Genomic DNA, 12,231 nt, shown 5'->3' with positions numbered 1-12,231 from the left:
AGGAAAGGAAAGGAAAGGAAAGGAAAGGAAAGGAAAGGAAAGGAAAGGAAAGGAAAGGAAAGGAAAGGAAAGGAAAGGAAAGGAAAGGAAAGGGGGAAAAAAAAACCCTGGAAGTCTGCTAACTCCTGCTTTTCCTTCCTCCATCCGTCCTGACAGTCCCACGAGTCCTACAGCGAGGCCCAGTGTTCTGCCTTTATTCATGACGTGTGTGACGACGGCTTAGCCTACCCTTTCCCAGATGGGATCCTGGATGTCGTTCTCCTTGTCTTTGTGCTCTCATCTATCCACCCTGACAGGTAAATGAAGACGAAAGGGCAAAGCTAACGTTTCAGCTCCTTTATCAGTCCTGGTTTTTAGAACTATCAAAGCAAAAATGACAATCCCTGAATTTATTACTTAGCGCACTCCGTTATGTTTAACATGCAACCTCTTAAATGCAGTTTTCTCCTTTCTTCACACTCTAAGAAAGAAACTGGTCAAATGCTTCATTAGCGAGCTTTCTGTCACTGTCAGGATGAAGTGAGCACATCCTGGCAAGACACGTACCTATTAAAAGTGACAGCGCTTCAAGGAAATTACAGATGCAGAACAGCCTAATAGACTCCCGGGAGGGAGATTGTACTTAGCGATCAGAAACAAACATCTTTGATTTAGCATCTCCTTGAGTGTTTGGGGAGAGGTGGGCTGCAGTCTATGTGGCTCACTCGAGTCCAGTGAGAGACTTGTGTTTCAGAGAAGCCTACACAGGAATCATGGCCATAGTGATTTCACAGGTTGTCATTGGAACTTTAGGATCTCAGGTGGGTCGAGAGATTTCTGTGTCCCCTTCTTATTACTATTCAATTCAAATTATTATTTACTTTTAATGGTTTGTTTGTATGGGTGCGTGTGAGTGTGTGCATGTGTGTGTGTGCATGTGTGTGTGTACATGTGTGTGCATACGTGTCCTGCTGGGCATTAACCTTAAGCTCTTATGCATGTTGGTCACATGCTCTTCTACTGAGTGTCCCTACCCTCCAAAGTATGACTTACATTTTTATGCTTACATGATACTGGTTTTTATTTTTTGATTCTTTGAGAAAGAGTCTCACCGTGTAGCCTATGCTGACTTTGAAGTCTTTATCTAGCTCAGGTGGACCTCAGACCCCGAGTGACCCTCCTTGCCTTAACCTCCCCACTGTGGAAATTACAGGCAGGTACCACCATGCCTACCCAACAGGACTTGTGATTTTTATAAGATGTCACAGCCCCCAGGAAGGGGGTACAGACCTGGATAATATCCCTGTTGTTTAATAGTGTGATCCCTTCCCAGAGAAAGGTGAGTCCTACGTGTTACGTTGCTAAGACATTTGTTGGCTTTTTAGTTCCCATCCAAAGCTGTAAATATTCTACTTAAGGAGGTAAAATTTGATTCCCAAAATAATCCAAAAAAAAAGTTATATTTATACCTCCTGCATAGATTAGGTTCCATCAAACCACTCTCCCCTCTGTTCCCACAACGTATTTCTTTTCTGATAATATGTTCTTCCATTAGCACTGCTGCAGAATAGTCAAAATGTCACCTCTGTATTTTGCTTCCTTCTGTGAATGGTTAAAAGATGAGTGTAGGTAGTAAAGAGCAAGCATTCCTATTTAGTACGCAAGGCAGAAAATGCATCGTTTCTAAGTAAGATTGCAAAAAGACTGATTGAGATTGTATGTATTTTATCATAATTTGAATTGAATGTTAATAAAAAGGGGACACAGATATCTTAGGACTCTTGCCCTTGTTATGTAGTATTCATTCTGTTTATTATAAATAAATTCAAATATCATATCAATGCAACTTTTTTACGTATATGTGGAAATGAACTAACAGTCGGGTAAATGAGCTGGGAGTGGTGTTGCACACTTGTGGTCCCAGCTACTTGAGTGGTTAAGGCGAAAGGATCAATCAACGTCATTTAACTAAATAAAAATGAGGTGAAATGAATAGAGTGGCAATAAATGTAAATAAATGGCTTAGCAGTGTCTTTAGGATCACTTAGGACCATAATTGTAAATGTGCATCCAAGAACATTCTAGAAAAGTAGCTCATTATCATCAGAAACAAAGCAATGGCAGCAATTCAGCTAGATCCTGAGTCTGAGGGTAGCAGCTTAGGTGAAAGCATTTCATAGGAGATTATAGGAGACCCATAACTGTGTTTCTAATCATTGACATAAAAGGAAATATAAGATACATGCTGTGGGCAGTCAACCAATAGTGGGGAATTTTTACTCTTTGTTTGTTCTGTTTTTATCCTCTGTCCCTTCCTCTTACTCTATCCAGGGGCAGATAAGGACAGTAATCAGCTGAAGACATAAAATAAAGAAAGGGCTGAACATCCTAGCACTTGGATGAGACAGGTGGATCTCTGTGAGTTTCAGGCCTGTTGTGGTAAATATTTGGGGTTTCTACCCCACCTTAGATAATTTAGTTCCCAAATAAAAGACGCAAAGCCTTTATATTTGCAATAAGCCTTAAAGCACTAGAGCTGGCCAGATATCAACCCTCTGCTGGTCTGTCTACTTCCTGGTCAATAACCCTGAGATATTATCACTTGCCCAGCTGGCCAGCCCTCATGGCCAAACACTTACAGTCCACTCCACCTACCCCATAGTGCCTTCTTCTCTCCTGCCTCTCTCTCCTTTCTCCCTCCTCATGGTCCCTGGCTCAGACCCCAAGCCCAGGAACTGAAGCCCCGCCTACCTCTCTTCGAGCTATAAGGCATCTTTACTAACCAATCCAGGACAACTTGGGGTGCGGGGCAACAATCATACAACAAAAGCTGGTATGTGTGAGGATCTGCTCATCTGGAGCAGCCAGATTTGGGGGTACAAGGGGATCCTGAACTATACAAGATGGAGAAGGGGACCTGAACACTAGCATGCGTTCATGGCTCTCTGCTTCCTGACTGGAAGGAGTGTGGCCTGCTGCTGCAGCTCCTGACCCCTTGGCTTCCCTGCTGTGTAGTCTGAAACTGAACTGTAAGCCAAAGTAAACTTTCTCTCTCGAGTTGCTCCTGTTATCACAGCAACAGGAAAAGCAACTAAGGCAGGGCCTTTTCCCACTCCTGTCTTACCAACTTCCTTCCCAGCCTGGTCCCACCATGCTGCCCAGGAGCCCGAGTGCAGATGCCTGACAGGAGAAGCAGCCCCCACTCCTGTCTTACCAACTTCCTTCCCAGCCTGGTCCCACCATGCTGCCCAGGAGCCCGAGTGCAGATGCCTGACAGGAGAAGCAGCCCCCACTCCTGTCCTGCCCATACACTCTGATGTTAGGCAAGGATTTACACAGTGGCTGCATAGTGACGTGCTGGATTTTTTATTTTTCTAAAATTTTTATTTCATCCTTATTTTACTAATAATTCCAGAGATTTTGCTCTATACATAATAAGTTTATCTTGAAATTGTTCTTTTTTAAGGTTTAGATTTTTTAAATTTATTTTTATTTTATATGCATTGATGTTTTGCCTGCATATATATATATATATATATATATATATATATATATATGTCTTTGTGAGAGTATTGGATCCCTTGGACTGGAGTGTCAAGCAGGGGTGAGCTGCCTGCCATGTGGGTGCTGGGAATGAGCCCAGGTCCTCCGGAAGAGCAGCCAGGGCTCTTACACATTGAACCATCTCTCCAGACCCCAGCTTTGTTTTGTTTTGTTTTGTTTTTTCCATTGATGTAAGCACTACATGAAAATAACCTGAAATGAACAAGGAATAACACTTCCCTTCGTGTGTTTATGCTTCTTTCCTTTTTTCTTGTGCTATGAATGAAACTCAGGGCTTCACACACACTGGGCCAGCATCCACTCATGGAGCTTGGTACAGCAAGTACCCCGGCTTGTAGTCCATCTTTTAAAAACTTTCACCTAAGCATGCCATTGCTTTCTGTCATGTTTCTTATCTGTTTAGATTTCTTTTCCTAGCAGCTTTTATCTCCTCCCTAGCTGTTTTCTCTGTGACATGGCAGAAGCTGGATTTTATCCCACTAGTCCACTAAATGTAGTTTTTTAGGATTTTTAAATTGTATGTGTGATATGTGTGTGTATTATATGTGTGAATGTGTATATGTGTGTATGTGCATGTGTGACTATGTGTGCATGTGTGTGAATGTGTGTATGTGAATATACATGCATAACTGTGTGTGTGTGTGTGTGTTATGTGTGACTGTGTGTGTGATATGTGTGTGTGTGTTATATGTGTGTGCATGTGTGGATGTGTGGATGTGCATGCATGACTGCGTGTATGTATGTTATGTGTAACTGTGTGTGTGATATGTGTGTGTTATGTGTGTGTGCATGTGTGTGAATGTGTGTATGTGGATGTACATGCATAACTGTGTGTGTGTATTATATATGTGAGACTGTGTGTGTGTGCATGTGTGACTGACTATGTGTGTGTATGTGTATGTATGTGCTGCTGTGTGTCCCACAGCATGTATGTGGCGGTCAACCTTGTGGTGTTGGTTCTCTCCCTTCGTCCTCACATGGGTCCCTCTCAAGTTGCCAGGCTTTCCTGCCAAGTGCTTTCTACCTGCTGAGCCATTGTGGCAGCCATAAATATTGTTTTAATAGAAAGGACTATATAAATTATCTGTGTTAATCTCCTACCTTTTCAAAATAAGATCACAGCAACTTTAAGTGGCTCAAATAAAGCAGACGCAGGGCTGGGTGTGGTGGCTTATGTCTGTAACACTAGCGCTCAGGAGGCTGATGCAGGATGACTGCTTCGAGTTCAAGGCCAGCCTGGGCTACATAATGAGCTTCAGACCACCCTGGGCTGCAGTGTGAAACCCCGTCTTAAAAGCCAAAATCGAACAAAAGAAAAAGAGACAACAAAGACTTGCCCTATAGGCTGCCTTTCCCCTTCCCTCCCACAGTAGTCAGACGCTGGTGGCCGTGTCCTATTGGCCCCCCTGAATCCTCTCCAGTGGAGCTCTGTGGGGAGCTAAAGCCTGTCACTCAACAAAGACCTGAATCTTTTTAGTCCCTGGCCCATAAAACATAAGCCATGAGCACAGAACCCAAAATACTAAGTCACAATCTATTTTAAGAGGTCATATTTGATTGCATGCTACATAAGCAGAAAGGGTAATTAGAAAGAAGGAAGCAAGAGCCTCTTGGTGTTGAGCTGCAAGTGGAAATGTGACTACAGTCGAAACAGGCCAAGAATAAGGGGAATAAAGGATTTTTCTTGAGAGGAACCATGAATACAAAGGCACAGGCCACAGAGCCCAGCATGCGATAGTGTTTGGTTGGAAGGGATGCTTTTGGTTAGAAAGCAGTAGAAACCTCATTGGAAGGATTCACGCTAAAAACCCTATAAGAACTAAACCTTTGCCCTCTGGATTAAAATCTTGATATTGTTTTGACAACGCTGTGATTTAACCAGACCATTGTCAGATAACTCATTGGTAATATCCATGAAGAATTACCAAGAAGGATAATAAAGTATATTATTAGAAAGTGATTCTGTTTCTGTGTTTGGGGAGGGAATTGTTTGTCCCAAGAACCTGCCAATGGGAGATAGAGAAATCAGCAAAGGGGAGAAGTAAGAAGACAGAAAGAGATTGGTGAGCACACGGACAGGATAGAAAGAAAGGGAGTGGACCAGGGTACCTTTCATCTTACTAAGGAAGTCGGGGGTGGAAGGGGTGGTTCAGCAGGTAAAGCACTTACTGTGCACGCCTGAGGACCCCGGGTCAGATCCCTAGAACCCAGGTCAAAAAGCCAAGCAGGCATGGATGCTGCCTGTACTCCTGGCCTTCAGGGGGCAGAGACAGGATCCAGGAGCAAGGTAGCTAGCTAGACTAGCCAGAATCTGGGTTCTAGGAGAGACCCTGCCTGATGTCAAGTTTGGGCTACATATACATGTGGGCATGCATGCACACTCGTGGAAAAATAAGAGGAAGGAAGGGAAGGATGAAGGGAGGGAGGGGTAGAGAAGGAAGAAAGGGGAAGAGAAAGAAGGAAGGCAGGAGACAAGGTAACATGGAAGAAAGATGATCTGTTTAGCTATATAAATTTGTGGTGGTTCTAACCTATTGTTCTATTTTACAGAAAAATATAAAGTTCCTTTACCTTTGCCCCCTACCTTATTCAATGGCAGAAACCTAAGCAGACGGGTGGGTGAGTTGTCAGGTTGGTTGGAGCAGGGTTGCACTATAGCCTTGGCTGGTCTCGAACCCATGATCCTCCTGTTAGAGCCCCAGAGTCTAGATCTCATTATGTACCATTGAACCAGGTTTGTGGTTTATGGTTCAGCTCTGACATGAGACATCAAGTTCTGACGTTCCCAGCTGAGTTCAGTTCAGGAAACACTTACACTTCTGAATTTGGTTCCTTCAGTACAAAATGCTTTTGTGTTTTTGTTTTGTTTTTTTTGTTTTTCTCTTACATGTATGGTTCCTTTGGCTTGTTGATATCTACTTACCTTGTCTCTGAGAAGGTTGACCCTAGCATATAAAACATCTCCACATAGGTTATCTTACTTTGTTTTCAAAGGATGCAAGCTGTTGTCCACCGACTGTCCCGGTTGCTGAAGCCCGGAGGAATGCTGTTGTTTCGGGATCATGGAAGATACGATAATGCTCAGCTTCGTTTTAAGAAAGGTAATAGAAGCCGGAGAGGAGGCTCAGAGGCTCGGAGTGTGTGCTGCTACTGAAGAAGGGGATTGGTTCCCAGCACCCACATCAGGTAGCTCACAAGCACCTATAGCTCCAGCTCCAGGAGATCTAATACCCTCTTCTGTCCTCCTCAGACACCCACACATATGTGCATATACCTACATAAGACACATATATACATAATTTAAATTAATTAATATTATTATTTAATATTAATATGTAATACACAATTTTAAATATACATAATTTTAAAATTGCTTACAAGGTAATAGTATGCCAGGTGTTACACACCTTTAATCTCAGCACTAAGAAGACAGAGGCAGGTGGATCTCTGAGTTCAAGGCTAGCCTGGTCTACAGAGAGAGTTCTAGGATAACCAAGGCTACATAGAGAAGCCTTGTCTTGAAAAACAAAAACAAAAAAAACAAAATCATGTCAAATTGCTTGGGTTTATATTGTCTTTTAATGGAATATTAAGTTCTTCTCTTTTATTATATTTTAGGGCGTTGTTTATCTGAAAATTTTTATGTCCGAGGAGATGGTACCAGAGCTTATTTCTTTACAAAAGGTATGCTGAGCAGGCTAGCCTAGGGTAAGCGGTGAGCTATGAAAACCCCCTCAAGCGTCTGCTCACAGGGACACACTCAGAAGCTGTGAGCACGAGGCCGCAGTGCTGATCAACACAAGTCTTCATGCCCTGCTACTCACAATAGTGCCACACAGAAGCATGCAGTGGCCTTTTGCCCTTCAATATTTTTCCAGTTAAAACTGCGTTTAAAGAGTCGGTTGTTTCGCTCTTATGCTGGAGCAGAGGTGCAGGGTGTGATTTGGGAGTTAGCCTGAATATGAAAGAAACTGATAAGATGCCACAGCCAGAGGAAAGAATTTTATTTTTAAAGGTCTATAGAAAATTCGATCTCAGTAGTCAATTTCTTGTCTTTAGTAAATACTTCTGACAACACCAGGTGAACCGTGCGTTCAGGGATTTCTCCAAAGTTAATAGAGCCTTTTATAATATGTGATCTTGATGATTTTAAGCAAAGGCTCAGAAAGGAGGCACATGTCAAAGTATGGAAAGCTGTAGCCACAGCTCGGCTTACAGTAACTTACCCTGATCAGGCTGACCCACCCATCCATCAGCCTATCTGTACTCGCAGTATATGTGGGAATAAAGAGGCCCCATCTGGTATTGTGGGTTTCCTTCACCCAGCTCTCTGCTTCTTGGTATAAGAGAATCAGATGAACAGTCCTCCGTGGCGTTCCATTGGGCCTTACCCCTCTCTCCCCCACCACATGCTATATCGTTGACTGCCACTCTTGTCTCAAAGGGGAAGTCCGCCGTATGTTCTGCGAGGCTGGATTACATGAAAAGCAAAATCTGGTTGATCATCGCTTGCAAGTGAACAGGAAAAAGCAAGTGCAGATGCACCGAGTGTGGATTCAAGGAAAATTCCAGAAACCATCGCCCTGGACTCCACAGAGTGGAAATTAGCATTCACTGCATTCTCGGGACTGAACTATGTGTCATGTTATAGTATGACACCAGGGCCTGATACTGTCCAAAGGCCTCTCTTCCAGAGATGAGCAGAAGAGCATCTGCAGCTCTGCTGGTCTGCTGTCAGTGCTCTCAGGACATTTTAAGAACACGGATGTGACTTGAAAGAGTCTCCCACCCTCTGGGTTTTCAGAACTTGAAATGTGTGTTTGGTTTTGTTTCATCTAACCATGTTCCCTTGAATTATATGACTTTGAATTAAGAAGCTATTATAAGGCATATAGTTTTGAGAAATGTAACCCGTCCATGTTTCAGAAGCGGAAAAATGATCTACTTTATTGTTGGGTGTGGTAAAGCAGTCAAACTGCCCTCTGCTGTCAGCCAGTAGCAGCGGCATAGTGTGCCTTGTTCTTAGGGGAACTCAGGATGAGGGGTTACTGTGTTTTGTTTTGTTCTTATCTATTTTCTCTCAAAACCCACCAACCACCACCACGACTACCACCACACACTAGGGTCTGAAATACAACTTTAGTTTCTCTTTCCAAAAAATGGGGAAGTGTGGCCCTTGTTAACATCACTTCCAGGCTATTCTTAGATATGCAGATCATCTTTGAGACACTGTCTGTGCTGTGGTGGCCAGTTTTAATTGTCAACTTGACACACTCTAGAACCACCCAGGAAGAGCCTCAGATTGTCAGTTGTCTGTGAGAGTTTGTCTTGATTGTATTAATTGTCTACTGTGGGCAGTGCCATTCCCTGGAGGTTAGACCCTGAACCAAGTAAGTGTGGGAAAATGGAGCTGAGCCCTGGCACACCGGTATTCATGCTCGCTCTTCTCTTGACCATGGGTGTAACCAGCTGCTTCAAGTTCCTGCCTCCTTGACTTCCTGCTGTAACTGGGTGGACTATAGCTTGGAGTTGTGAGCTAAAATAAACCTTTTCTTCCATAAGTTGCTTTTGTTGGAGTTTTGTTTTGTTTTGTTTTGTTTTTATGTGCATGGGGTTTGCCTGAATGTATGTCTGGCCACCATGTACATGACTAGTACCTGCAGAGGCCATTGGTATCTCTGCCTGCAGAGAGCATCGGATCCCTACCTGAGTTATAGGTGTTTGTGAGCCTGTTGCATGACAGACTTTTCCTAAGAAGAGGCAATATACACTTGTCTACTCACCCACAGTAGGGAGTCCATGACAGAACAAAGGATGGATACCACTAAAGTTCAATTTAGTGAACCAGTGAGTTTTATTAGGGTCATTTACAGGAATATGGATGAGGGGTTGCTTACAGGAGTAGAAATGACCCAAAGACAGCTGCATCACCAAAGTCAACCCCAGCATGGGTGACAGCTCACAAAAACTGGGAACCAGGAGCCTACAGCACAGCCTGCAGGCTGCTCAACAGATTGGAGAGTGCCCTCTCCAGGTGCCTCAGTTCTGAGCCTCTTCCAGCAGCTCGGCTGGTCTCTGCTTCTTGGCATCTTGACTTGTCTGGAAGTGGTGTTTACTATTTATTCTCGGGAAGGAGGGGCCTAGTGAATTTAGTTGATTTTAGGGACTTCCTGAAGCTATTCTGAGTTATTTGCTTTCTGTCTTAACTTTGAGAGCTAGACCGTTTCAATCTGGAAGGAAACCACTGTACAACAGAGCTGTCATGTGGGGACTGGGGGTCTTCTTCTGGGAGAGCAGCCAGTCTTAACCTCTGAGCCATCTCGCCAGCCTCGCTGTCAGGGTATTTTATCACTGCTAAACTAAAGCATTTATTCAATAAAATCCTCCTAACAACTAGAAATGCATTTGTTTCCCTTGCTTCAGAAAGAAAATATGTTGGCTTGCTAATTGCCCATTGTAAAAAAACAGAGTCCCTAAAACAAGTCCCCCATTATATAGTGTTTACTGAATGCTTTCATTACATGTTATCCAAGTTTGGGTTCACAACTTGTGCCCCAAGTCAGGTCTGGTTACCCATCTTCAGTAAGCCAATTAAAAGAGTCAGACTAAAGTAGAAATAGAAAAGGAGACTTATTCAGTGTGGACACATTGAAAAGATGGACAGAGAGATCAAGGGGACTCCCCCTGGTCCAGTCTTTGGGGTTCTGAAGGTTTAAATAGAGACCTGAAGAAGCAGCCCTCTCAAGGTGTGGTCTCTGTAAGCCCTGATTGCAGAAAGAACAGATGAGGAAATAAATCAGTGGGAGGAAATGCATAGTCCTCTGAAAGCAGTGGTCTGGGAAAATAGAGATCCAAAAGTTTTTCCCTCCTTATGTGTTTGCTTGTTTGAAACAATGTAACTCACAGCCCTGGCTAGCCTCAGCACAAGACAGTGATCCTGCTGCCCTGGCCTTCAGATCTGACTCATAGCCAGGGTAGCCTCAGCACAGGGTAGTGATCCTGCAGTGCTGGCCTCCAGGGGGTTCAGATTTCCAGGTGTGAGACTTTTTAATAAAATCACTTAGACTGTTTGGGGTTGTGTGTTTGTAACCGTTCAGAATTGAAGATATTCCAAAGAGATGCTGGTGTCTCTCAGTCTCACTGTCAGACTGTTGAAACAGTGGACCCCAAAGAAGTAAAGCTTTCACCCAGGAATCTCATGCTGGGAGACAGAAAGGGTAAAGGGTACCAGCCAGAGGGGTACTTGTGTCCCAGCCAGAGATTCCACACAGTTCTAACAACTCCAGACCCTCTAGGACAAGACTAAAGTCCAGCCAAGGGCCCAATGGTGGGCCCACACATTGATGACACTGCTTAGATGTGCCAGTCCTTGGCCCTCTATTTAAAATTTAATCTCATTCTTGAAGATTTAGGCCAACTTGGAGTTTCTCTGGGTCTCTATCCCTCTTCCAGTGCAACCACACTAAGTGAGTCTTTACTGTTTTTCACTTCAGTTTGGGACTTTGCTGTTGTTTGGTTTGGTTTGGTTTGGTTTGGTTTGGTTTGGTTTGGTTTGGTTTGGTTTGGTTTGGTTTGGTTTGGTTTGGTTTGGTTTGGGACAGTGTCATACTCTGTAGCTCTGGCTTACCTGGAACTTGTTTTGTAGATCAAGCTGCCTTTGAACTCAGAGATCTACCTTCCTCTGCCTCTCTACTGATGATATCAAAGGCATGTGTCACCACACCTACCTAGCAAGTTTGCATCTTTTAATTGACTTACTGACAACAATGGCCAGACCTGATTTAGGGCACAAATTGTAACCCCATAGTTTGAGGACAGGTTGACCTTGGGTCCCATTGGGACAAAACAGCTTAACTGATGGCATTTCCAGAGCATACGGAGTCAGGCAAAGTGCCTAGGGAACGATCTCTAGGAAAACCGTTCAGTTCTTACTTCATCCTAGCACGCAGGGCAGGTGGCAGGAGTCACTCCTGTATGGAGAGAACAGCTGTGTGGGGAAACGGGACAGGATCCACCTTCTGGGAGGAGATGGGCTCAGACTAGTCCTCGACTCTCAAAGTATTCAAACTAGATCAGTCTGCACAGAAGTTAATGAGGGATGGGACAGAGAGGTGGGGCAAGTCAGCTTGTAAACAGTAGCACTGTGAAGATGGGACTTCTCATCTCCAAACTAGAGCCATCCAATTTGGTTGGTTTATTTTGGTTCATTCCAGCCATGGTGTTTTACAAAAAGATCTAGAGAAGTCCGTTGAAGACTCGTCTATGGCATATAAAATGGCACGAGGTCTGTGATCAGTGATGAAGAAAACCACAGGCCCGTTTAGAATAAATTTGCCTTTGGTGGCAAGTCCGTGGAAATACAGTTGTCACGGCTTCTGTTTAAATATGCGCACATCAGTAAATGGAAGAGTCAGAATTTGCCCAAGACTCTTAACTCACTTGTATTTCATAATTAAAGTCTACATTTAAAAGCCAAGACAGTCATGAAAGTATTATATGCAACAGGGCAGTTTAGATAAGTTAAATGTTGCTATGGGAACCCCAACAGATCTTCTCATGTCTCCATTTAAAAAACCATGGCCCAAGGTGGTTTTAAAAAACAACAGAAGGTAAAATTATTCTCACATTCTCACACATGTAAATTGTACTGTCTCTCTCAGTTCTAAATAGCAGATTCAAGCCAGCCTC

At 43.6% G+C, this 12,231-nt stretch overlaps 1 protein-coding gene across 1 annotated transcript in view; it reads left to right on the top strand.

Moving 5' to 3' along the window:
• Mettl8 (methyltransferase like 8) overlaps positions 1–9,104 on the top strand; it is an 89,449-nt gene extending 80,345 nt beyond the window's left edge. Inside the window, exons 7-10 of the mRNA XM_021152460.1 lie at positions 157–296; positions 6,538–6,644; positions 7,162–7,227; positions 7,988–9,104. Coding sequence (XP_021008119.1) covers positions 157–296; positions 6,538–6,644; positions 7,162–7,227; positions 7,988–8,151 — 477 coding nt within the window. The 3' untranslated portion in view covers positions 8,152–9,104. The remainder of the gene's footprint in view (positions 1–156; positions 297–6,537; positions 6,645–7,161; positions 7,228–7,987) is intronic.
• Positions 9,105–12,231: the final 3,127 nt, after the last annotated feature.

The sequence above is a fragment of the Mus caroli genome, chromosome 2 (genome assembly GCF_900094665.2).
Source record: "Mus caroli chromosome 2, CAROLI_EIJ_v1.1, whole genome shotgun sequence".
Classification (NCBI taxonomy): Eukaryota; Metazoa; Chordata; class Mammalia; order Rodentia; family Muridae; genus Mus; species Mus caroli.
The sequence above is the reverse complement of the archived record's forward strand: the minus strand, read 5'-3'. Positions and strand labels throughout refer to the sequence as shown.